At 38.7% G+C, this 27280-nt stretch overlaps 1 protein-coding gene across 1 annotated transcript in view; it reads left to right on the forward strand.

Annotated features, from left to right (window-relative positions):
• Positions 1-27280, forward strand: part of DGKI (diacylglycerol kinase iota) — a 569495-nt gene that overhangs the window by 497358 nt on the left and 44857 nt on the right. Inside the window, 1 exon segment of the mRNA XM_036761364.1 lies at positions 10429-10454. Coding sequence (XP_036617259.1) covers positions 10429-10454 — 26 coding nt within the window.

Here is a 27280-nt window from a genome sequence, read left to right on the forward strand (position 1 = left end):
GGTTCATGTCCACAAAGATGTGTTTGCATTTTGCAATGTTCTCTTCATGTGTTGTATTCATGAGAGTCCAGGTTATGTTCTCTTTGGTCCAGCAGAGATTGGGAGAAACACCATTTTCTGGTGATGGAAGGATAGCATTGCTTAAAGTCACATTTTAAAAAAGAATTACACCACATCTTTATCGGTCTCTTTTTTTGCTGCCTCATTTCCTGTAGCAATTTCATTTACAACTTTATTTTATCCAGCTGCATGATGAGTTTTGTGAAGGAATGTGTGATGACTTTCAGGAATTTGGAGTCTTCATCTCCATTCTCGATATTAAAGGATTTCACTATGACATTGTTGAGGTGGTTATAGGTATCCTGTGATCACCTCCATAGGTAGCAGCACCAGCACTGACAAGCAGTGAAAAAAAATCATGAACAGTAGCTCCTACAAAAGGCCTTCTGAATTAGCTCTATCCCAGCCTCCATAAGGGCCACTGTTGTATTGGTGATTAAAGTCCCAATATTGGTTCCCATGATAGTGGGAGTTGCTGCTTCTACTGTCAAGAGCAAAGAGGACACTAGGCTGGTGATGATGGATGTGGATGCATTGAAACTCTACACCATGACACTCATCATCATGTCAGTCACCAAGCTAGCCATGAGGTTGTTCAACACTGAACCATCACACAAAATCTCCATAGCCATTTTTCAATCAGCCAACTGGAAAGCATTGCTGAGGATGTCCAAGGAACAGACAAAAAACTAGAGAAATCCCAGGAGGAGATTCATTTTCAAGAACCCTTGAAAGAGAGCAACAATTTTCCTTGTGATATCTCTCTTTCTCTCTGACTACTTGATCCCTGAGTCCTTAAAGTTAGGCATGTCCCATGGGTCTTGCTCTACCACCAGCTCTTCAATCAATGTTATAGTATAGTAAGATGGCAGAGGTTCTGTCTTGCTTACAGAGAGAAGGGCATTATTGCTGAGGGAGTGCCTTTATTTTTCTAGACATAGTAAGTTTTGGGGCATTGGTCTCTTTGATGTACTTATTAGGATTAGAGTGGGAGTTTCCCAATTCAAGCCAAGAAGTCATGGTATACTATCTGTGCAGTGATTCCCAGCCATGCTTGCCAGGCAAAACAGAGAAGAGCAGGGTAAAGAAGAGCAGCCCAGCAGCCAGGTGAAAACTTCCCTCTCATTCTCACAGTCTCAGTTTTCAGACACCAGGGGCCCTTCTCATTCCATTCATAAGCTTGTCCAGAGGAGTTATGAATACAAGTGTACTGCCACTGACAATTTGAGAGGCTCTGGGTGCTTTGTGGCCATCCTTAATCTCTCCCCAGGCCCCAGAAAGTCCCTTCTATAGAAAGGATGGGGAATATACTGTGACTACCAGTGTCTTTTCCTGTACCTTTTTTCCATTTGGTAAATTCTGTTTTTTTAAGGAATTATTTTCATTATTCTTTGTGCCTCTTTTTACCAAGTTGTTAATTGTCTTTTTGTAATTTTCTCTCTTAATTTTTTCTTTACTTAATTTTTCCTGTATCACTCTTGTTTGGTTTTGAAAATAAATTTTTAGCTCTTCCAGGAATTCTTGTAGGGCTTGTGTCCAGTTCACTTTTTTTTGAGGCTTTGCTTGTAGTTGTTTTGAGTTCATTGTCTTCTTCTGAGTTTGTGTCTTGATCTTCCCTGTCACCATAGTAGCTTTTTATGGTCAGATTCTTTTTTTTATTTGCTCATTTTTCTGCCCTATTTCTTGATTTGGAACTTTACGTTAATGGTAGGCTCTGTTCCTGGCATGGTGGGTAAAGGGGCACAGTCTCAGGCTCCTCTCTGCCCTTAAACTGTGACTCAGAAGTGGTTCTAATCCAGTGGAGTTTACAAACACCATCAGGTCCTATGTCCAGTGCTAGCACAGGGGCCCCCTGTAATCTCTTTCTGACTCGTCACTAGATCCCCTTATTGTCTCTGGCATGAGAGCTCTCAAAGTTGCTTCTGCTTATCAGCACAACCTAGTCCCACCACTGGTGTTTCATCTATGTGGGCTACAGACCAGTCTCCACTCCTGTGTCACAGATCTTTCTTTCTGACCTTCTAAGTTGTCTTGAGCTGGAATAATGTCTCACTCTGATGGGAGGGAGATGAATCTTCTTGATGTTGTTTCAGTATCAAACTTGATCATCATAATTATATAGTTTCAATTTCATTTAAAAATTGTTGCCATTTATTCTGCTTATTTCATTTTACAACAGTTCATAAAAGTATTTCCCTGCTTCTCTAAATTCTTCATATTTGCCATTCCATACAGTACATTATATTCCATTAAATATGTAGTGGCTTTCCATATGGACTTGGCAGCCTCAAAGGACACTTACAATACATTAGTTTACAGCAATTTGGCCATTCCTAAAATTTGTGAGCATTCAGTTTGCTTCCAGTTGTTTGACACCATAAAAATGACTGCTATGAATATTTCACAGTATTTTGAACCTTTTCTTCTGTCTTTGACCTCTTTGGGATATGTCTAATGGTTGAATCTCTTAGTCAACAGTCATGATCATTTTAATTATTTTCTTAGCATGATTTCAAATTGCTTTACAGAATAGTTGGTCCAATTTACAACTCCACCAACAGTGTATTGGTATTCTTGTCTTCTAACAGTCCCTCCAACATCTATTTCCATTTTTTTGGCCTCGTTGCCAATTTCCAACATATCTGTTTCTTATTTACTATTACTTCTGCCTTCCTCTAGAGTCTGCTTTCATTCCTAATACAGTTCTTGTGTCCAGATAATGGAGGGGTCTTTATTCTCATAGTGAGTTTTTATAAATTTGTGGAATTAGTTCATAAACCTCTAACCTCAGTTATAACCACTGAGCTAGGAAGAATGGGTTAGCTACCGTTTTGTTCTCGGTGAGCCTGGTCCAAGGGAGAGTGTTGATGCCCAGTATAGTAACTTCTTGGCTCTGTCCCTAGGGTGTCTTTTCTGAGTTCATTCTTTGCTGTACTTTAGGGTGACTACCTCTCCCTAGTTTTTCTACTCTTAGATTATGGTACTATAGGAGTGATTCTGAAGAAGAGAAAGATGATCCATAGGCATGGTCTCCAGAGGTCATTTAGTTCATCCCTAGGCTCCAGACAAGATTACATCTAAACTTGAATAAATATAAGAATATTTGTCCTCTTCTTTAAACTCTCCAAGGATGGATATTGTAACAAAGCCTGAGGGAACAGTGCTAAAATATGCAGTATCTAAGTTTTCTTGGATTAAAGCTAAGTGGGAGGAAAAAAAATGTTAAATCCAGAAAACCAAGGAAGAGATGCTGAGATCTTTCTAAAAAGTGAAATAGTTTTATTCTAGCAACAGAAATTCTTTCAGTGTGAACAGATTTAGAGCTTGGCTATCACCAAAGAGAAGCATGTATCACAAATAAAAGTGATGGCAGGGCATTCTACTCAGACTGAGGTCTGAAATAGTAACCAGTCTGCTTTAAATAGTCACAATGCCAACTGTTTCAGTGCCAGGTTTATTGATTTTTTTCAAAGCTATGTTACAAAGAAGCGCAGCCCTTCTCTTGGGGTTTTTGTCTTCATGAATAATGTACCTATTTGGCTGAATAGATTCAGAATGTACTGGTAGGAAGCTAGGTAGATTTCTCTCTCCTCAGGCCCTAAGAACTGATCAATATATTGTGGCACCTCTCCCCACCCGCCCTTTGCTTTCAAAAGTTAAAAATTGAGCCCTAGTTCTATAGATTAGATGAAATTGTGTTTTAAAATCCTATATAAATGCCAGCTATTATTATTGTATCAGTGGTGAGGTCTGGGTCTTGTTAACAGGCAAGAAGGACCTTGGGGCATCTAGCTATTAATCATTCTACCCTTCTATCTCCCCAGGCTTTTTACCTAAGAATATGTGTCATTTATTACAAGGACTCATCTGGCTGTGCCTCCACATACTGGACATGACCTTTCCTTCCCAGGCCCAGAATGTTACTTTAGTCATTCACTCCCCTTCAAGTTTAAAATGAGCCCCAATTTAATTGGACTGGATAAAAGCATAGTAAAATTTAAAACAATAGACATGCATGTTATAAATCTCAGCCTCCTTCCCATTTCTGTCTCCTTTCCCCAAACCTCACAATGGAGTCCTTCCTCTTCAAAGAGATAGTACTATCCACATTTTTGCCTCAGTGCAGTGTTTTCCTCCTCTAACCCCATGAATGGTGTTACCTTTCTCATATCCCATTTCCTAAGGACCCGATCTTTGCAAGAGCTAATATGATAATGGTACATTGAGAAGAGTACTATATTTGGAATCAGAGAATCTTGTTTGACTCCTGTCCAAGTTGCTGACTCCCTATGTGATCTTAGACATGTTATTTCAAATCTCTGGCCTTTAGGTTCCTCCTCTGTAAAATGAGGGAGTTGGATTTTATGATTTCTAAGGTCTCTTGTAACTCTGTATCCTTTGACCTATGATAAATTAATTCTCACTAAGAAGGTACTGATCTAATGTATTATCCCATTGTAGACAATGAAGGTGGAAGGTCTCAACCATCGTGGCTGTTCCCCAGTTTTCCTTAGTTCTCCCCAACCTGAGTTTTTACCTCACTGATAGATACACCCGCTTACATTTATCCTTAATCTTCTCCAACTGTTCCCTCTCTGTTACCCACCCACCTAAATAGCCACCTTCTTCTCCAAAGCCCCCACTTAACTATTTACTGATTCTATTTCTCTGTTTTCTACAAAACACCTATAGCCTTTAGTCTATCTAGTGACTTCATCTGAACTTTGAAAGGTACCTGCTTGTCTCCAATGCCAGTGTGGACATATCAGAATTTGAGAAGTTTAGTGAATGAAGGGGTGGGAGGGAAACCAATAGTGATTCAGAAACTATCCGGCTGTCACTTAGATGCTGACTGACAAGTTGTGCCTGCCACACTGGTAGGCCTGTATTTCATGGTCTGACAGTTTGGTATATATTATAGAAGATCAACATAAATTTAATATTCTTTTATTACTACCTTCTCTAGAGCTTCCCTATACCAGTTCATATATAGGTTTCAAATAGAACATTAAAAAGCATTACATGAAGCTCAATATTACGCTTAGCAGAGGAAATTGACCTGCATTTTTATGTGCTATATTCCTTTTATATACACCGTATTCTTACAAAGTAATGTAACTGATTCTATAAACATAAATGAAAGTCACCCACATTATTTTGTGTCAAATTGGTCAATACCTTGTTGGTTTTTGTTGAGCCTATGGTGGTCTATGACCATCATCAGGTCTTTTTCTGCAATGATGGTATGAAACCATTTTAGCCTTCTCTTTTTTTAATTTTTTTCCCAAAGGAATCCTAGCATCCGAAAGTTGGAATAGACTTTAGAGATTTTTCTTGCAAATGGAATTTCTTCTCTTATATATCCAACAGAGCTTTGAATTTTGAAATATTGTAGGATAACGATAGACAGAAAGTCAGAGAACTGAGTTTTTAACCCCACTGTGAGTCCCAAATATCCAGGTTTATCAAAGCCATACTTTCTAGCTAAAGAATAAGAATAAAAGGCCAGACAGAATAAAAAGGCATTACTGAGAGTCAGGATATGCTATATTTCCCAATATTTCTTTTTCCCCAACTTTTGTTAAAATTTCGTCTTCCTCCTCAAAATGGCTATGGACCCCTTCCAATTTCAGTTATGATTCCAAGTACTCAAGATTAAATAAAACCAGGGGAGAAGAACAGTGCCACTGATAGAAATAGGGAAACAAAGAGCCCAATTTTAGACAAAGAACATGAGCTCAACATTAGACATGTTGTATTTGCGTTAATAGTGGGATAGCCAAGTAGATATTTCCTCTAAGTAGTCAGAAATGTGGAACTAAAACTTGAAAGAGATGTCACAGCTAAAGATCACTCTAGTGGAGGTTATAAAGGGACTGTGGTGTATGATCTTTCCAAGGAAGAGACTAGAGAAAGTAGAAAAGAGAGTTAAAGACTAGACCCTCTGTACCTCATTTGTCTTATCTATAAAATAAAAGAGTTGGATTCAGTGGCCTCTTCAGTGTCTTCTGGTTCTAAACAATTTTTCTGTGATCCTATGGAATGATCACTCTTAGAAGACAGGACAACAAAATAGTTGTGAAACTCCATTGATTCCTGATAAGTTCAGTTGGAGAACATTTGGTGGCAGAATCCAAACTTTACCTTTGCTGGAAACTTTTTCTTTTTTTCATTCTACAACTGGTCTCTGTTTTGCTCCAAATCCCATGTAATTTCTTCAATGTGCATTTGTAGCAATGGTGCCTGATCTACATCCCTTGGTAGTCTCATCCAGGTGTCATCCGTCTTCTGTTAAAGGTAAAATGCAGAGTGAGGGTTGAAGTGCTGCATCTGGGCTCACATTCCACCAGTCACAAGAGTGTGGAAGACATTCAACATAGAAGCACACCATAGCATTTGCCAAAACGCTGAAATTGATAGTTCTCTCCTAGTTGCTAGATGCAGACCAGAATACATCCCTCTGGGACATTAAAGGGACCATCTGGCATTTTTCAGACTGAATGATAATCCTTTGCTTTTAATTTTACAGAAAAAAAATTCTGCTTGTTTCTTCACTTGAATAATTTCAGAGACACATATTTGATTTTTCTTGCTTGTTTTCTTTGTGAGAAATTAATCACAAATCCTTCATTAATTAATTAAGCATTTAATAGACTGCCTACTACATGCCATATAGGGTGATAGATGCTTGGAAAGATACATCTTTGTGCTCAGCTTTGTGCATATGGAATCATCTTTGAAATTGGCATGGATCCACAGTACTGGTCTAGCCTGAAAAATTAAGCCACTCCTAAGCATCCTTCCCTTTAAGAGCATTACCCGTCTAGAAGAGTAAGTAGATAAATATGGAGAGAAGTCTTATTACATTTTCAAAAGTGAGTACACACCTTTTCAAGATCTCTTCCAACTTCCCATTGCGGTAGAAGATATCAAGAAGAAGAAAGTTTACTGGCTTTAGGATGTTTAATGCTTGGAGTAGCTTATCTTCTCTCTTTTTTTCTTCAGTGACTTTTATCTCTCTTTGTTTTTCACCTACCGCCTTTCTTATCCTCTTCCATTTCCAGGCCTTTTCACTGTTACAGGGGATACTTTCTGGGATGAGCTTGTTGTTCAAGCAGTTTTAAGATGAGTACCTTGTGGCAAAAACCAACAAACAAATATATAGAAATTTTTAAAAAGAGTATAAATAAGGGTAGGGATTGGAAGTAGAAGCAGCCTTTCTTAGAATAGCCTTTATGAAAGGACATAAGAATGGGGTTGGGTGTGGATGAGTCTCTAACACAAGTCATTTTAGAGCAATGGAAATCCAGCCTCTTGCTAGGTGCTTATACAGGTTTGTTAATGTTGCAGCACTGACATCACTATTGATATGACATTAAAATGATGACTCACTGAATCCAGAGTAAATGTCATGTCTGTTGAGAAGGGTTCCTTTTGCACTTTTTCCTCCCCACCTCTCACAACTTCTCTCCAATGTATTTCTACTCTGGCTTTTCTCTCCCTGAACAAACAATTCTAGTCAGCCAATTTGCTTTTCCTACAAGATCATTAAGGCTTCCCTAGTTCCCAGATGTCTGAAGGAGGGGAGTCAAATTCAGATCAAAATGGAGGCCACTAACCTATACATTAGGGTCCCTGTGGACTGTATATTGACTTACTTTTAAAATGTAATGTTATCTACATTTTATTGTATTTAATTTTTTGGTTAAATATTTCCCGATTACATTTTCATCTGATTTGGGCTGCCTTTGAGAATGTTGTAGGCTGCATTCATGGGCTGTGTGTTTAATACCTCTTGTCTAAAGAACTAAAGTCCACATGAATCCATAAATTCAATTGAATTCAACACCCATTTATTAAGCATCTATGAGGTATTAGGGACTAGAGATACAAAACTAAAAACAAATTTTGGTTCTCAAATAGTGTCAGCATGGTGTAGTATGATTTTTCTGCCATGACCACAAGTTTCTATCTGAAACAAAGGCACATCTTTTTAATACCAGGGTTCTTCTGCTGATGCCACAGGGTAGCAAGTAATGGAGCACCACAGTCTTTGAAGAAGTAAAGTCAAGAATCACCCAAAGGTCAATGGAGAGATAAATGGGGGTCAAGAAAGACTGTCACCCATTTCAATATATTGCAAATGAGAAATTTTGCCAAAGAAGCAGCGTTAAGGATTTTTTCAGGAAAAAAAAAAATGTTATCTATCAATCAACAAGGATTTATTAAGTTTTATTTGAGGAACTAGAGAAATTAGTACAAGGAATGAAATAATCCACAAGGAGTCTAAATTCTAAGGGGAAACAATAAGTGCATTTATAAATATGTATAGAATAAAGAAAATACAATCAAATAAATTCAGTGTGGCTAAATAAAAGTCCGGTCACATCACAAAACCAAAAGATAGCTACGTGAGTAGCCAGGGCTTGCTACACAATGTAAGAATAACTTTGGATGGATCCTCTGTTTTGGATTTAGGAGAGAACTTAGTAACAGTTTGCCACAGGATGAGAACATGGGGGTGGGTTGCAATTTGCATTATTAGAGCAAGTACCCACATGGATGAAATCATAGATCCATTGAACTATATATTTGTATATATGAATACATATTATGCATACATATACATATATACATACACACACATTGACTCTAGAGTTGATGACCTAGGTTCAAATCCCATATCTGATGCTTACACCTTGGGCAAATTGCTTAACCTCTCTTGGCCTCAGTTTTTTTAATCTGTACAGTGAGGAGGGTGAAGCCTCTAAGATCCTATTCAGCTCTTGGTCTATGATCCTGGTTACTGAGGAGCTGTAGTATATATGTATGTATATGTATATATGTATACGCATGCATGTATGTATGTATACACATATGTGTATATGTGTGTATATAATATATGTATGTGTATTTGTATGTGTATATGTGTATATACACACATACATATGTGTGTATGTATACATATACACATTTTGGAATATGTGATCTCATCTGCCTGAGATGGTTTAATATGCAACCTTCCAAAAATAATTTTATAGTCATTATCTGTGTTACTTTTGGACCTCTCATCTCCCCTTGCCCATAGCTGATCCCACCTCCTCCAGATTATTATTAACTAATAGAACACAAACACACACACAGTTCTGCTCAGAGCTCTCTCCCAAATGATTGCTGTGAAAAATGGACCTAAAGAAAAGAGGTGGGAGGCAGAGTCAAAGGCCTCTCCCTTGTTTCCACTACCCATTTCTCAGTAGGCCTGCCCTGATTTCTTCTAGCCTGTGGGCTTCTGAGCCAGTGCATATTTTCATAAGTGAGAGATAAGTGTAACTTCTCTGGAGATTGGAGGATTGGCGAGGTAACTTCTGCAGATTCCTGTCAGACCTTTAGCTCTATGAATTCTTTTTCATATGAGAGACTACATGGTGTTGTGGCATGACACTAGACTTGGAGTTGTGGGCTAGGTCCCAGCTCTACAACTTAGAATCCATGGGATCTTTGGCAGTTTACCCAAACCTCTGTTTCTTCATCTAAAAAGATGGGAGTAATTGTACTTGTATTACCCATCCCCATGGGATTATTAATAGGAAAACAACATATAAAATTTCAATTCCTCTGAATAATGTACTACGTATATTTTTTGTGGGAATAGATATACAGCATTAAGACTTCTGATTTCACTGGTCTGGAGAACCCTTGCTACAGAAATCCCTGCCACTGATCCACAGCTCCTCAGGAACTGTTGTCGTAGGTCTAGAGCTGGATGAGAACTTGGAAGCTGTCTGGTTCCACCTCCTCATTGTAGGGATTAACAATCTGAGACCCAGACAGGTTAATTAATTCAGGTAGGGGATCTGAACCCAGGTCCTCTATCTCTAGTCATTGCTCTTTCCTCTATACCCTGGCGCACCGAGAGGCAAATTGGCTCAAGAAAGGTCTTAAATCCAGGTCTCCCCATTTTCTGCTCACTATACCAGGCTGGTTCCATTTGGTATAAGACTTCTTCCAACTCCCTACATAAGAGAGTTCTTCTCTAAATGGCTCCCAGATTTTATGGTTGCGAGCATTAAATTGAGTTGGATATAATAGTGAATTCCTCTGTAGTCCCCACCCCACCAAACCCTGATTTTCTTGTCTTTTCTTCCTCCTGGCAGGTTCTTTGATTCTACCTCTCCCTCCTAACCCCAGGTGTATCATAGGGACTGCAACGTCTGGGACCAGCCAAGTAGTAAACACTCATATTGTTGTTGGAAGTCCTGCCATATATTCTTTCATGACTAAAAAGCAACTATTGCCAATACTATATTAAGTTTATTGTTACCACTGTTATTTATGAAAGATTTATCAAACTTTATTATCTCCTTCTAGGTCACCAGTCTCTTCAGAAGATCAAGGTAAGAGTATGTTTTTACCAACATCGATGTAGGATTAAAAGTTGTGAAGTTGGTCTCACGTTGGATGTCCACTATTGGAAAAAGACAGAACTGAGGGTTGGTGTGGGGAGGAAAGATTGCAAAGATGGAAGCCCTCTGTTTTTCAGTTTACAGGCTCCAGTATTCCTTTATTAAAGTCAGCCTAGATTTATTCTGAGTGTGGCTAACCCCTATTTTATTAAATTTATTTTGCTTAGCCAAATGACCAAACTAAGTTTTTTTTTTCCTTCTTGCTTTGTACACACCAAATCCCTGTGTGACCTTAGACAAGTAACTTAAACTTTGAACTTTGCTTTCCTCATCTATCAAGGTAAAACCTGTTGGGGAGAAAGTTGAGACTGATGATCTCCAAGATCTCTCCTGGCTCTAATGTTTTGGGATTTATGAAGTATATGATTCTATGAACATTAGTATCCAGTTGATGGAAGGAAATCCCAAAGGAGAAATATTTATAATGTTAGGATGATGAACTAAACTGTTTTGACAGTAGGTCTGATTATTTTTTAGTTAGGTTAGGTTCCAAAGATCTGAGCTGAAAGATGGTTTCTGTTCCAGAAGGAATTAGGCAACAAATAGTTTGTTAGCATAAGTACCAGTAATACAAAAAGTTTTGGGGGATGTCCCTTCATTGGGAAATTGAAGTCATGTGGCTCCTCTGAGTATCAGAATATCTCTATGATGGTAAAATATATTATTGTATAGAAACTAGCAGTTGATATGAAGTAAGACTAGACTGTAATTTTCTAAGTACATTAAGCAGGGTTGGTCTCTATACAAAATTGAGAAGTTAACCTGCGTCACTACCTTCTTCCCACCTTCCATTTAGGTGTTTCCCCATCATTTATTAGTATTCCCAAGTACCTCTTGTGTTCAGGCTTTCCCAAGGCCTAGACCTTTCCATGTGCAGAGATCAATTCTCCCTTTAAAATTTTATTAAATCTCTAGAACCATAGAATCACAGGAGTCTCTGCTCTGTTTCCTTATGACCCCACTTTCCTTTTAAGGGTTCTGAACCATTTTAAGGTTTCTGAACCATGTGTCACAGACTCCTTTGGCAGTCTTAGAAAACCTATGAACCCCTTCTCAACAAGTCAGATCAAGTCAACAAGCATTTATTAAGCATCCGTTATACTCGAGTCACTGTACTAAGTGCTTGGGATATAAAGAAAATTAAAAGAAAAATCCTAGCTCTCAATGAGCTCACATTCTAGTTAGAGTATTGTTATGTCTTCTCTTAAATTCAACATTTAATAAACAACTATGTATAAACAAAAAATGTACAAGATAAATTGGTGATCATATTAGGGAAAGGCACTAGTCTTCAGAATAATTATATTAAATTATAGTTTATATATATATACATATATGTTTAGTTCATATACAATATCACATAGGTAGCTAGGTGGTTCAATGGATAGAGTGTTGGGCTTGGAGTCAGAAAGACCTGAGTTCAAATCTTAGCCTCAGACACTAGCTGTGTGACCTTGGGCAAGTTACTTAACCTGTGTTTACCTTAATCCTTGGGAGAAAGAAATGACAAACCACTCCAGTATCTTTGCCAAGAAAACCTCATGGATAGAATGGTCCATGGGCTCATGGAGTTGGACATGACTAAATGTCTGAACAAGAACAGATAGTATTATATGATAATATATTGTCAGTAGTATATACATATATTATATGTATATGGTGTATGTTATTCAAGGACCCCAGGTAAGAATCTTCTCAGGTGAAGAGCCTTCTATTTCTTAGGTACAATATCTACATTTTAACAGTGGCCTATTAATTAAAGAGTAATCCTGGTATTTTCTAGTAATTTCTAGTCCTGGTAATTTCAGACAGTCAAATCAATCTGTTTAACAATTTGGATTGAGTACCTACTATGGGCAAGCCAAACACTGTGCTAGATAGTCTAGGAGATACAAATATGATGAAAACACGATCCCTGTGGAGGGCCATAAGCTGTAAGAAGCAGATTGTGTGATAGAGAAAAGCCTGCGTATTCTCACCTTCATATGGTCTTTGTCAGCTGTTCTACTATGGACAAGACAGCCCATTAAGTTGAAGAAGGATCTCATTTTTTTCCTTCATTTTTTTTTCATTTTCATAAATTCTGTCATCTTGTTATGAGGCGTCATCAAGCAAGTCTTTATTGCGTAGCTCATACTGTACATGGCACAAAGGAATCAGCCACCTGAACCATCAACTAAAGCTTTCCACAATTTGGCATCACCATGTCTTTCCATTCCCCTCTAAAAACTCTGCCCCAGCCAAGCTGGCTACTCTCTCCAGACAGTTATGTACACTCCCAGCTTTTTTTGGCTAATGTGGAAATCCTGCCCATCATTACCCATTGTCCCTAGCTTGCTTTAAAGCTCAACTCAAATGTTAGTGTGCCATGAAGCCTCTCTTGATCCTTTCAGCAATGACTTTCCATTCTGACTTCATATAGGATTGTGTTTTGTGCATCTTTCTTTAGTACTTAGCATATGCTCTTCTGTATCATTAACTATTAGTGGCCATGTCTTATCTTTGTGCTACTTCCATTAAGGCAACATGCATATCTTATCTAAACTTTCTAGTCTCCTGCCCCCTCCACACCTAGCACAAGGTTCAGTATCCAGTTGGCCCACAATAAATATTTGCTGGATTTAATTATATTTTGATGATAACCAGGAAAAAGATTAGACAGACCATTTGCTTTTAGCAACATTGGTCTTCCATCATTCAGTGATAAACATATATTTAACATTCAATCAGAGTCCATTGCAGAGACTAAAGAAGATAGTTGGGGGCTGAAAACACTTTTATTTAACATGTTTATGGGAAGACAAAAGTGACTTGACTTGAGACATACAAGGTAGCACCAAGACAGAAGTAGGGATCACAGGGAAAGGATACTATGGCAGCATCTCCCACCTTCCCCCCAAACCAAGGCAGTAACTGTCACTTCCAAGTTAGAGCAGCCTGAGAATTCTCCACCTTGGAGCCAAGATTGACACCCCAAACTCGGGTGAGGGGAGTGCATCTGATATTTCGAAATGGGGAAGAGGTACAACCAAAGACATTGTTACATGCCATGATCTTTTAAGTAAAGGGAATACAGGAATATCTCAGAAGAGTGTACTTCCAGAACTTGGCACATTGCTACACCAGGTTCTTCCTGAACAGCTCCAGTTTTTTTTTCTGATTTAATCATTTTTATTAAGAATTTATTATGTGCCAGGCACTATACTAACCTCTGGGGACATTGATATAAGCAAACAAGATAATCCATGTATGTAAAACAAGCATTGCCATAACATAGTAGGATAGAGGAAAAAAGTTGGTTGCACATAAAACTGCAAATCTCTTATGTACAACTTGCTATTCCTTTTGAATATATAATGAAGTTATCAAGTAACTTTCTTTTTCCCCCTTTTTTCTTCTCCCCCACCCAAGAGATGGCTACCATTAGAAACAAATACCTACATACATATGTATATATGTAAAACCATTCTATACATACTTTTATTTAATCAGTTCTTTCTCTGGATGCAGATAGCATCTTACATGTCCTTTGGAGTTAATTTGGGTGTTTATAATAGTCAAAATGACTTTGTCACTCAAATTTGTTCTTTAAAAAATATTGCTATTACTATATACAACATTCTCTTGGTTTTCAGAAAGTTCTGGCTGGTTTCCTAGCCTTGAGATCACAGGCAGGTAGAAGCCAATAAGCTACATAACTGGAAGTTATGAGCTTAGCAGGTTCTAACCATAGACAATTCCATGGAGATGGGGGGCAGAAAAAAGATCTAGGAAGAAGGAAAGACATGTCAGGCAGGAGGACAAAGTGGACTTAGGGCCTCGAAAGTTTCTTAAATGAAGATAGACTAGACTGCCAGAAACCAGAAGTTTTTCCAGACTACAACACACCCATATTCAGGTGCACTTCTGAACAGAATGTAGGGAAAGCATTTTCTCTGTCCTCCACAAACTTACCCTCTCCTTCGTACAGTGGAAAGATCACTGAGTTTGGGGTTAGAGAACCTGCCTCTTTGACTTCCTATCTATGTGACCTTGTGCAAGTCACTTAACCTCCCTGTGCCTCAGTTGTACAATGAGGGGTTTGGAGTAGATGTCACCCAACCTGTGATCTAAGATCATAATGTGGTGATGATCCTCCAGCCTGTTTCTCTAATGCATTGAAGCTATTTTACCTGTTCCTTTGGAACATGAGGGATCAGATAACAATCTTGTCACTAAATGGAGTGAAACAACTTTTCAGAATGGTGTTCAGCCACCCAAAGTTCTTTCCAAGGAATTTCTAAGTCCTTAAAGGACTCCTGAGCTCCATGGTCATGTGAGTGGCATTTTGACGAACTTTCCTTTTTCCTTCTTTTCTTCCTTTCGCAAAACAAAATGCTTGGGCTATAGTCTACACCTTGCTGCTTTACTAAGTGTAGGGTTTCTTAGGATTGCTGTTTTGTACCCACCAGGATACAAAATTGCTAGAGAGGAAAAGCCCAAGTTTCATTAATTGCACAAAGGGCATTATAATAAAGTGCATCTTGGCAGTTGCACTGCAGGGTTGGTAATTGCTGTATAACTGGTTTGTGTGACTTGTTGAAGCAGCACCATCACAAAAAATAACAGGCTCCCCAAATGCCACATCATTTGACTTTGAATACTTTTCATTTCATTCCATTCTGCTTTTTCAAACTATGTTTTAAATAGCTAATGTAAAAGAGTTCTATTAATCTGCATCTTCTTAAAATTTGGTGGATACCATTTCCCTTTTCTATTTCTCCTTAGAGAGAAGAGTCTTTCTTCCCTCGTTATTATCATTATTTTTCACTTATTCTCTCCTTAAATTTGTCTTATTTTCAACTAGTTTATGGTAACTAGTTGGCTGTCCTATAACATTTTGAATTTACTTCTTTAATCATATCTAACCATTTTCACTTCCAGTTATCCCAATATCTGTAACCAGCATAGCCGCTTTTTATATGCCCAACCTTATTAGAGCATATTTGTTAGAGAAGTATGCAGTAGTGTTGTTCTTTTCATTTCTTTCTTATTTTTTACACTAGATCTGGGATTTCAACAGTGTGAGAAACTCCCCGTGATGAGTCTCTGTCTGACAAAGCAGTTCAGCATTTGCTTTGCAACTTACTGCCTTAGAATTGCCTGGGACAATGAGAGGTGAAGTTACTTGCCTAGGATCATATAGTGTCAGAGGCAAGAATTCATTTATCCCAGGTTTTCCTGACTCAAAGCTTTCAACCCACTGTGCCATGCTGCCTCTCCTGTTTTTTTCCATTTTACAGGTGAAGAACTAAGGCAGAGGGAAAGTAAGTCATTTGACTGTGGTAACCTAGAGATTATAATAGTGCATGTAATAGATGTAAGATTTGAGTGGGAAAGGACCTTTGATATCAACTAGCATAACCCCTTCCTTTGACCATTGAGAAAGCAGAGCCTAGTTATGGGCAGAGGAAGAAAAAAGTTGGTGTCAAAGGTCAGGGGTGCACAGGAACTATGTCTGCATGCAAAGCATGTGAGCAGTCAAAAGAAGGGAAGGAAAAACAGTCTCCTGCAATGGAAATCATTGAATTTCAATCTTGAATTGATAACTTTGATGTTTCAAGGTAAGAAAAGATCAAATACTGGGTAAAGGAGTATAGCAGTGACTAATAATACTATTAATAATTGCAACAAACATGGATATAGTACTAAAAGCTTTACAAAAGGATCTATGTACATTGTCTTGTGTTCGTTCTTTGTTCTCAAAGAGGACCATGACATGACTTGCAGTTGACTTTGATTTGAGTGAAGGAGGGCTATGCAAAGTCACCAGCCTCACTTTCTCCTCCAGAGCCATCTGGGTACAGTGGCCTGATATTCGCCAGGACAACTGGAGATGGCCCAGAGTGCATTAGGAGACCCTGGCCCTTTCAGGCTAAGGTATTTTCAGGTTCTCATTTTCAGTGAGGTAACGCCCATTCAGTGCCCAAAGGAAGGTATACTTAGATGACCAAAGGCTACCTTTTTAACTTTGGGTTTACTGGCTAGATTTCTTTCTCAAAAACCAAACTTTAACCCAACTCACTCAATCTGGAGCTTATAGATTGGACAATAGGCCCATCCTCCTGGCACAGAGTGAATGTAAGTACTAAATAGTAACGGTTTCTTTTTTGGGTCTTTCCCTCCCAGTTTGATTTTTTTTTTGAGTTTTTGATTAAAGGGGCCATCCCTTGATTAACATCTAATTTGATTCACAATAACTCAGTGAGATAAGTACAATTGTTATTCTCACTTTGCTGATGAGGAAACAGACTCAGAGAGGTGGCCAGACTTGCCCAGTGTCACACAGTGAAGTATCTGTGGCAGCTGGTTCCAGTTCCAGTACTCCGCTGTGGCATGGGCAGCTAGGTGGTACAGTAGAGCACTAGACCCGGAGTCAGGAAGACCTGGATTCAAATCCCAGTAAGACACTTACTAGCTGTATGACCCTGGGCAAGTCACTTAAACCGGTTGGCCTCAGTTTCCTCATCTGTAAAATGAGCTGGAGAAAGAAATGTCAGAGCACATCAGGAAGAGCTGAATATAGCTGAAAAACCACTGAATGACAACAACTGTTTTGGCCAAACTGTTTCTCTAAGAAAACAACTGTATAATTGCATTCATGGTCAGATTAATATTACACATGAAGTAGGACTGGAGTATCTAGGCTCCTGTTTGTAGACTGAAATCTGTAGAACCTCATCAAGGTTTTGGTGAGGAATGTGGAAGAGAGGGAGGGCTCTTGGGTCCATGGTGCAATCACTGAATGACATAGATAGAATTTTTCCTGAACCAAATAGAAAATTCTTTACTACACTATAAGTAAATTTGCTCTCCCATGTCCTAAAATACAAACAACAGCCTTCCCTGACCCAGTAAATTATTTTCTCTGTAGACTAAGGAAACAGAAACATGTCTAGTCTTTCAGCTTATTGGGTGCAGTTGAAGCTTTAGAGAAAACTGCCATGCTTCTTCACCCCCCACTCCCCACCAAAAAATCCCAGAAGAAACATTCCATTTTAATATTGTGTCTGAAACCTATACTCATACTTCTTGTCTAAAGATATGCTTGTTAATGATTTATGATGCTGACATAAATTTCTCTTATCCTATTACCCCCTCATTTTACCTTTTCTTTGAATTGAGGTCAGTACATGGATCTCTAGACCCAATCCTCTGAGCTCACACTCCCTGACCTCACATTCTCTGTTTCTCTGGTTATTTTGATTAGATTGCTTTCCAACTCCTCAGAATTTCTCTCCCAGCTCAATCACCTGTGCCAATGCCAATGAAGCTGCAGCCTTCCTTGCCATCAGGGTCCCCTGTCACTTCCAAAGTAAAAGACATTTCATAGGCGTCTTTGAAATGGAGTGCTGAATCAGAAAGCACTAATGATCTGCTTGCCTTCCCCCTGGGGTGTCTGAAACAGGAATCCATCTCTTGCTGATTCCCAGACCTGTTAGTCATAAGAATTCACTCCATGTCAAGTCACCTCAGCAGCACGGTGATGTGCGAAATAAAACCATAAGACAAGCAATTTATAACATGATAATGGGGGACATAATGATGGAGCTACTTTTAGATTTTGGTCCTGCTGAAATAACATTAGGGCTTTCCAAGATACTAAACTTGGTCCAGAATCTAAGCCTATTGGGTCACAAGCTCTTTGAAGCTCTGACAATAAAACATTCTTTGATTATGAGAAAGTCCCTTCTTCCATCCAACATCCTTTCAGAAGTTTTGTATAGGAAAACAGTCTGGTGTGTTGGAAAGATCAAGACTGGGAATGAGGAAATTTAGGAACTAGTCCTACCTCAGCCACACTCGGTATTACCACAGAGAAGTGCTGCTGTTACCCATTTTTTTTTATCTTTAAGATGAATGGGTCAGATGCTCTCTAAGGCCCTTCCAGCTCTAAAATCAATCCTATGAGACATTGTCTCTAAGTGAATTCATATTAACACCACTCTGGATAGGGCTTTTTGTTTGTTTTTGCAAAGATTCACACCACCTTTTGCAAAGACATGGGTGCACTTGAGTGTTGCAAAACAATGATTAGAAATAATTGAGTACAGATCCCTAATGTTTAGCTAAATCATTCAAATTACCCTCATTCCCAACCTTCTCCCTCCCCCTTCCCCTCCGCCTCCTAACCACAGAACATGATACACCATATCTTACATTTTCATTGTTGGGGCTTAATGTTATTTATATCTATTTTTCTCGAGTGAAATTCAGGAATAATAAAACAAATCTATCTGCAATACTTAAGAGAAACAGACCTGGGGATAAGAGACTAAATTAAGGGAGTTCCACTCTCAGTTTCACAGCCTTCTTGACCCAGTCCTTTTCTACTTCCTCACATGTCCATCTTCTGCTAATAATTCTGGTCTAAAATTTGCAATATCACTGTTTCCAGGAAGCTGTTATGTAAAACATCATTTTATGTCTTTGGGATGATGTTCTATAGTGTTAGAATGTTATTTTCAGCATTAGTGTGTTAGTTTTGCCAAACTCCTTTATTTTCCCTCTCCTTTTTATGACTTTTTACAAGGGATGCCTCAATGAGTAGGGCAAGAATCAATTCAGAAATGAAGGTGATATCAAGACAAAATAAATCAATAAAATTTAGATTTTTTAAAAGAAGTTTTATGCAAAGCTATTACTGGAAATTCATAAGGATGAGAATCAGCCAATTAATAAAAAAGCATTTATAAAGCACTTAGGATGTGCTAGGCACTATGCTAAGCACCAGGATTCAAAGAAAAAATGTGAAACAGTCTTTCCCTCTTCTTAAGGAGCTTACATTCTAATGGGGAGGCAACTTACACACATGTAAGTATATGCCAGTAAGTAAGCTTCAGTAGCTTAAAACTTTAGAACTATGTATGTGTGGTTAGACCTGTGGTTAGACACAGAAATCCTATACAAATCCTGCTCAGACACTTACTAGCTGTATGATCCTGAGCAAGTCACCTAACTCTGTTTGCCTCAGTTTCCTCATTTGTAAAATGAGCTAAAGAAGGAAATGGCAAACCACATCATGAATATACTATTCAAAATAGCTTAGGGATGGCGACACTAATAGCTGGGGAACCAGAAAGGGCTTCAGTCTGAACCTGGAAGAAAACCAGGGATGAATGAACCCAAAAGAGTTTGGTAGCTTTGTTTTTGTCATTGACGTATTTAAAAATAAAATGTTATCAGGACACTGGGCTGAAGAAGTACATGAAGACGCATAAGGACCTTTTAATTAATATAAAAATAACATTTTTCACATTTCTGTTCCCAAGGACAGAGGAAGTTGAGGAAGTTGATTTTCTCTTCCTCAAATCCAATTGATCATTACTATTAAATATGCATACTGTGCTAAGCCCTTAGTGTAGTAAGCTTAGGAAGGAAAGCACCAGTGATTGGAGGGGAGGGAGCCAGGAAAGGTCTCCTACAAAAGGAAGTTCTTGAAGCACTTGGGCCCTTCCTCAAGTCCAAGGCTTAAAGGAAGTCAGAGGAGTAAGAAATAGAGATGAGGAGAGAGAGAGCAGGCCTAGGTGGCAGCCAGTACAAAGACATGAAGATGGAAGAGAGCGCCATATATGAATAACAGCAATTAGGCCAGTATTGTTGGACAGTTGAGTGGATAGAGGGGAACAGTGTATAAAAAGACTAGAAATATAGAAAATGGCCAGATTTTGAAGAATTTTTACATGCCAAATGGATTTGTATTTGATCCTCTAGGCCACAGGAAGCCATTGGAGTTTATTGAGTGGGAGGTGGGAGAGGAGAAGAGAATCTGTTGTTACTATTTTTTTCAGTGGCTTTTAAATTAAATTAAAATTTCTCCTCACTCTGGAGATTGTCCACCACTGTGCTACTGCCAACACCACTTCATTTGTATCTCTCCCCTTATGATAGGCACAACTCCAGCTCTGGCCTTCCTTGCCTTTGTTTGACCATATGCTTCACATACCTTCCTTCCTGCTATCTGCCTGCCAATTACCTTCAGTAAACTCCTCCAAGTGTCTTCTTATGAACCATTAGTTTCATGATGTTCCCTCCCAACCACAAGTGAAATCCAAAGATAACCAGTGATAAATCTAGCCAACAAAAAATCCCACTCCTCCTCCTTTTCACTCACTTTTTTTCTTAATTCTATTTTAGTCTTTCCCCCGTGCAAGTTTTGGAGTTTTTTACTTAGATTCTAGGCCTCATAAATGAGGGACTTTGCCCAATTCTATATCAGCATCCTAGCACATAGCTGATACTCATTGCACATCTCTATTAAAATTCCCAGTGTATACAATATTGGCAAATAGAGATTTTAAGCATGCTTGTTTTGTTAAAACTCTGATATGTTTCTAACTGATCACTCTAGAATAAGGCAGATCCATCTTGGGACTCATTTAAGCGAGTTTAGTGATAGTTTCATAGCATGCATACACACAGTTCTAGCAAGTCTCTTTGAGAATAGGGTAGGGTACTAATGGTGGCATTCTTTTGGGTGGAGGGGGGATGCTAAGGATTCAGAGCTAATTTTCATCCTAGAAAAAGACCTTCTGCAGGTTGCAGGCCAAAAGTTAGAGTTTACCAATGTGCTTTCAGCTAATCCTACTTCCTCCTACTCCTTTATATCATAACTAATGCCAACCCTGCTATTATGTCCTGTTTTTTTAAGGGTCAATATTTTGGAAACCAGTCATGGAAAGGTTTATATTTTATTTGTGGAATGTAATTCTTCTATTAAACTCACCTATATTTTCATTTTAATGTGCTCTTTGACCCCAGAGGAGAGCTGGGTTAAAATAATGCTACAACATAAGCACCTTCTTCCCCCACTCCCTAAAAAACATCTCTGTGGGGAAATGCTTGCTATTGCTTTAGTAAAAAGAGGTTATCAATTAAGGTAGGTAATAAAATCCTAACTCCAGGTACAATATTAGCTTTACAACTCTGCTTTTGGAAAATAGGCCTTGAGTTTAAAGACAAATTGTTTTATGTAAGTCTTTGAACTTTGAATTCAATTTACCAAATATTTAAGTGCCTATTATGAAAAATAACATGGTCTTGGTTTTCAAGGACCTTAAAATCTAGCAAGAATGAATATGATAGAAAGTAGAATGTGCTAAAGGCAAAGGAGAGATCTAAATAAAATAGCATGACATAATTTTGAAGAGGCAGAGATCATTTTCAACTGTTGATATTGGGGAAGGCTTCTTGGAGGAGGAAACATTTAATCTGGGCCTTGAAAGAAGAAAAATTTAAGTCAGTAGAGATGTGAAGGGACTGTGCTCCAGGCATGAAGAATTCTTTGAGGATTAATGAAGGGGAAGGAGACCAGTTGAGCTTACAGAACAGCTCATAGTTCAGTTTGACTTAAACAGAGTGTACGAAGAAGAATCATGTATTGGAAGGCTAGAAAAGTAGGCAAAGACTCAATAGGGCCTCAAATGTCTGGTTGAGTCACTGTTTTATACATGTTGTTGTTTGTCCTCATTCTTGAAGAGGACCATGATATCAGGAAGGAGATGTCATGACTTGCAAGTGATTTGAATTTAAGTGAGGAAGGGCTGTGCAAAGTCACCAGCCTCACTTTCTCCTCTGGAGTCATCTGAGTCCAGGAGCAAAATATAGATCAGGTTGACTGGAGATGGCCCAGGATGCAATGCGAGGCCTTGACCTTTTTAGAGCTAATATCTTTCCCAGGTCTCACATTGTCTGAGTGAGTTAAGCCTCAGTAATTAAGGGTAGGTAAAAATGAGGCAAAGAATTTTACCTGGTCAAAAAAAAATAAACTCAGTCTCGGAGGGGAAGACCCTCAGGTATTTTCTAAGTAAAGTACCACTGAAGGATTTTGAGTAGTGTTTTTGAACAATATCAGATCTTCTCATTAGGAAGATTATTTTGACAGCTTTGTGAAAGATAAATTGAAGAGAGGAGAGACTTGAAGCAAGATGAGAAATGAGAAGGCTATTACAGTAGTCCAGGTGAGAGATGATAAGGACCTGAACCAGGATAGTATTAATGTAAATAGAGAGGAAGAGATAGACATTACAAATATTATTAGATTTCATGAATGGGTTTTGGAAACGGATTTAATTATAGAATATCAGGGAGAGAAAGGAATTAAAGATGACCTTAATGTACTGAGTCAGGGAAACTGAGAAGATTGTGATACCGTTAAAAGAAATAGGGAAACTAGGAAGCAGTGGTATATTTTATTGAGAAGAGAAATTCAGATTCTGGACATGTTCAGTTTGGTGTGACAGGAGGCTATCTGGGTAGAGATGTGCATAAGCCAGCTGGAAATAATTTGAAAGATTAGGGGCTGGAGATATATATATATATATATATATATATATATATATATATATATATATATATATATATATATTTAGGGCTCCTCTATATAAAGATTAGTATTTATGTCATGGACATATATGAGATTGTCAAGGCAAAGAGAATAAAGAGACCTGAGGCCAAATCGTTGATGGGTAACCATGCATAGGACCATCAAAGGAGACTGAGAAGGAGCAGTCATAGAGATAGGAGGAAATCTATGAAGAGGAATTATTGTGGAACCCCAAGGATTAGGAAGAGAAATACCAAGAAGAAGTGGATGATTAACTATGTCAGCTACTTAAGAGGATCGTGAGGATTGGGAATATGGACTTGCTATGTTGGGGGAAGGTGACTTTTTTCTTGGTATCTATCAAAATCCATTTGATAGAGAAGTCAGGCTTAAATTGTCCTTTTCACACTGCCCTTCAGAGGTTCTTCTGCTATAAATGATTAATGCTTTTTTGTTCATTTATGCAGAACTAGATGTTTCTTCCACATCATACCCACATAAAATTAGCTTATTGATTTTGGCCTATAGCTGCCCCCTGCTGAGGTCAGTGGTGTTTGTGACCCTATCTGACTCACAGCTAATGCTTAGGAGGAGTTATCCCATAGGCTACAAATAAAATTGCCTTCTCTACACACTTTGTTTCTGCAGCAATCCTTGGCAAGTCTATGTGTACCTCAAGTTATGGAGCTATAGATCTTCGACCATTTTTTCAGCTCAGCCTATTTGTAGTTGTCCCACTTTTCCCCTTGCCATATGGCAGGTACTTACATTTTCATTAATTCTTTCACCCGATAGTTATCATCATTGGTGGGTAAAAACCATAGGGAAAAAAACAAATTAGGCAGTTAGTTTATAGCATCACATTCCCTTTTGGTGTCTATCCTGGGTGCCTCCAACTTTTATGATGTATCCTGCCTGGCCTCAGGCTCCATGGCAACCCAAGGCCTACTGCTATATTCTTCTTTTCCTTTCTACTTGCAAGGAAACTTGCCTTTACTGTATTTCATTGTCTTCCAACCTGTAAACTGGCTAATCTGTGTTCATGGGAAAGGATGAAAGAAGGAAGAAAGTCCTTTATTCCCCAGACTAGTTCCCTCCTTTCTTAGGTACAGTATAGTTGAACACAATAGATTTGAAGACCTGAGTTCAAATATTAGCTCTACCAAATGTGAGATCTTGGGCAAATCAGTTCCATTTTCTGACTATATTAAATAAATATATATACACATACATATTTATATATATATATATATATATATATATATATATATATACACACACATATATATAATCTCCCTAATTAGCGCATAAGTCCCTTGAGGCCAAGGATTATGCTTTTTTCTTTGTATCCCCAGCACTTACCACAGTGCTTACCATATAATGTGTTGACTAAATTCTTGTGGATTGATTATTTTTGGATGAAGAGGTTAGGCTCTATGATCTCTAAAGTGCTTTCTGGCTTAAAGTATTATACTCATATTAACAGCGGTCTTCTGGAAATAGTACCCTCACTAAGGTGTCTAACCCAATGGAATGATTCTATTGATGGGTTGTTTAAGAGGTCCAAACAAGATATTTGTAAAGTGCTTAGCACTGTTCATGGGCCATAGTAGGTACGTAATAAATACCAATTCCCTTCCTTCCCCTGCCTTTTTAAAAACAAGTAAGAAGGCGGCACTGTGGGCAGGGCTGATGGGAGCAATTTGGAGTCAGGCAGTACTTTGTACTTTGTGTCAATCTTCAAATCACGCATCTCAAACTAACACCACCTTCAGAAATTGCCCTGATCTTATCAAATACTAACTATTTCAATGTATTAGCCACTTTGGGGAAGGCCTTTACTGCGAGCTAAATTGACACAGTGTGCCACATTTTCGTGGCCACATGAGGTTTTTCACATTTCATGCATTAATGGGGCAAGCACATTTCTTTGGGGTTAACCACCATACAAAGAGAATTGCTTGCCTAATCTGGCAACCACTCTTGGGTGTGCTTGAACTACAATTCAGTTTAATTCAACAAACAATTATTTCACATCATCTATGAGCAAGGCTCCATGATAGGTCAATTGGAGATACCATGTAGCCTGTGGTCTCTTGGACTTTAAATGTAATTGGAGGAGCTATAAACAACTAAGAAAACAGGTCAAGTATACAGGAGATTCTACTCTAATTGTTGACCCAGGTATCACAGAGCTAGATTGAAGCTAGATTTTTAAGCTCTCCTAAATATGTGTGTTGAGGGGGACAGGGGCATATGAAAAACATTTATTAAGATTTATTATTATTATTATTTATTATTATTTATATTTCCCTGAATTGAAAATAAAACAAATTTTTAAAAACAGATTTTATTATGGACCAAGTACTGTGCTAAGCAGAGAAGATACAGATACAAAAGGGAGCTAGTTCCTGCCCTCCAGTAGCTTGCATTTTAAGGAGGAAGATACACATGGTTGAGTGTTGGTCTGGGAAGTCATAAGTCACAAAGATGGTAAGTGGGCAATAGGATAATCAATCAATGCATCCTTTCTAAAGACAATGGTAGTGAGGATTTGATTACTGGCGTGGGAGGGATTGTTTGGATAATGAAATAAATGAGTGAACGACTGGAAACGTCTTCACCTTGAGGAAGAACATATGGGAATCTTGCAGTACAACAGTACAATCATGCTCAACTTGTTTGCATAGGTTTCCTATCACAGAATACCCTTCTTTCCTTTCTTCTTGTGGTGGCAAACCATGGAGCTATCAGCAAACTCCAGCAACTCACACTTTGTGAAAAGAGAGGAAATCAGTTTTGTAAATGAGTAAATGCTGCAGGCAGCTTTCCAAACATTTAGTTTGCCTTAAAAACAAAACAGAACACATCATTGTTTAATTATGCTGCCTGCAGTTCTCTTCTAGCCAAAGCAAAGCCAGGCTGCATGTTGATAAATTGCCTCAGGAGCCGCCAGATTCCTCCCATCTACATTCCCCCTCAGTCCAGTAACATTTTCCTCCACTCTATCACTTCGGAAAGTGACATTAATTACTCCTGCTTGTGCATTAAAAAAAAGAAAGACAGAAAGAATGGAGTTTTACAATACAGTAAAGATGTCAGCCAAAGTGGTACTGTTTCTGTTATTATTTTCTCTGGTCTTCTGATCATGTACTCAGCTTGGTATCTCTAGACCATGTCTTGTTTCACAACTGAGTTGGAACTTTTTCTTGGCGTCTTTGAAAATATGGCCTTTCCACTAGCCAAGCCAGAGTCTGTCCTCATCTAATCTGAGATGTTACAGACAGTCATTTTCCCCCCAAATGCTGCCTTCTCAGCTTTCCTATTATTATTGAGGACACCACTGTCTTTCCAGTCACCCATGCTTACTACCTGTTTGTCTCCTACAACTTCTCACTCTCATCCACCCCATACATCCTATCAGTTGCTAAATCTTGTTTCTGCCTTCACATCTATCCATGTCCCCTTCTTTCTACTCACACAGACACAATCAAAGTTCAGACCCTCATTGCTTCTTGTCTGGACTATTGTTATAGACTTTGAGTTGTTCTCCTTTCCTTGAGTCTCTCTCTCCCCTCCAATCCACCTTTCCCTTATTGCCAAAGTGATTTTTCTTTTTTTCAGTATTTTTAGGGTCACCTTTAGCAAGCTATTGACTCATTTTTCATGATCTCCTTTCATTACTCTCATTTCTTTTCCCAATTTTTCCTCTCCTTCTCTTACTTGATTTTCAAAATCCTTTTTGAGCTTTTGCATGGCCTGTGACCAATTCATTTTTTTCTTGGAGGCTTTGGATGTAGGATCTTTGACTTTGTTGTCTTCTTCTGGTTGTATGTTTTGCTCTTCTTTGCCACCAAAGTAAGATTCTATAGTCTGAGTTTTTTTTTTTTATGCTGTCTGTTCAGTTTCCCAACCAATTACTTGACTTTTGAACTCTTTGTCAAAGTATGACTCTGCTTCTAGAGTAGAGAGTGCTCTGTCCCATGCTTCAGGGGTTTTGGACAGCTGTTTTCAGAGCTATTTAGGCACCTGTAAATTTTCAGTTCTTCTGAGGTGGTATGATTCAAGGAGAGGTGTTTACTCCTCTCCTGGCCTGTCCAGTGGTCTATGAGTGACCTCAAGCACTCTTCTCTGCCCTGGAACTGCAAGGGGGACTCCCTCTCCACAGCCACCATAAACTTTTGTGCACCAGAGCTCCTCCTCACCCCAGGACTGCCAACCAGGACTATGACCCAGATCCAAGCAGGGCAAAGCAAGAGAGTCCTGCCTCAGTGCCAGCAAAGAGATCCCTGCACTCCCACTCCGATCAGACACTTGATCCCCGCCACTGTCTGTGGTTCTGGAACTGGTTGCTGCTGCTGCAGCTGACTCTGCTGCCCTGGGACTGGACCAA

This window comes from Trichosurus vulpecula, chromosome 5 (genome assembly GCF_011100635.1).
Source record: "Trichosurus vulpecula isolate mTriVul1 chromosome 5, mTriVul1.pri, whole genome shotgun sequence".
Classification (NCBI taxonomy): Eukaryota; Metazoa; Chordata; class Mammalia; order Diprotodontia; family Phalangeridae; genus Trichosurus; species Trichosurus vulpecula.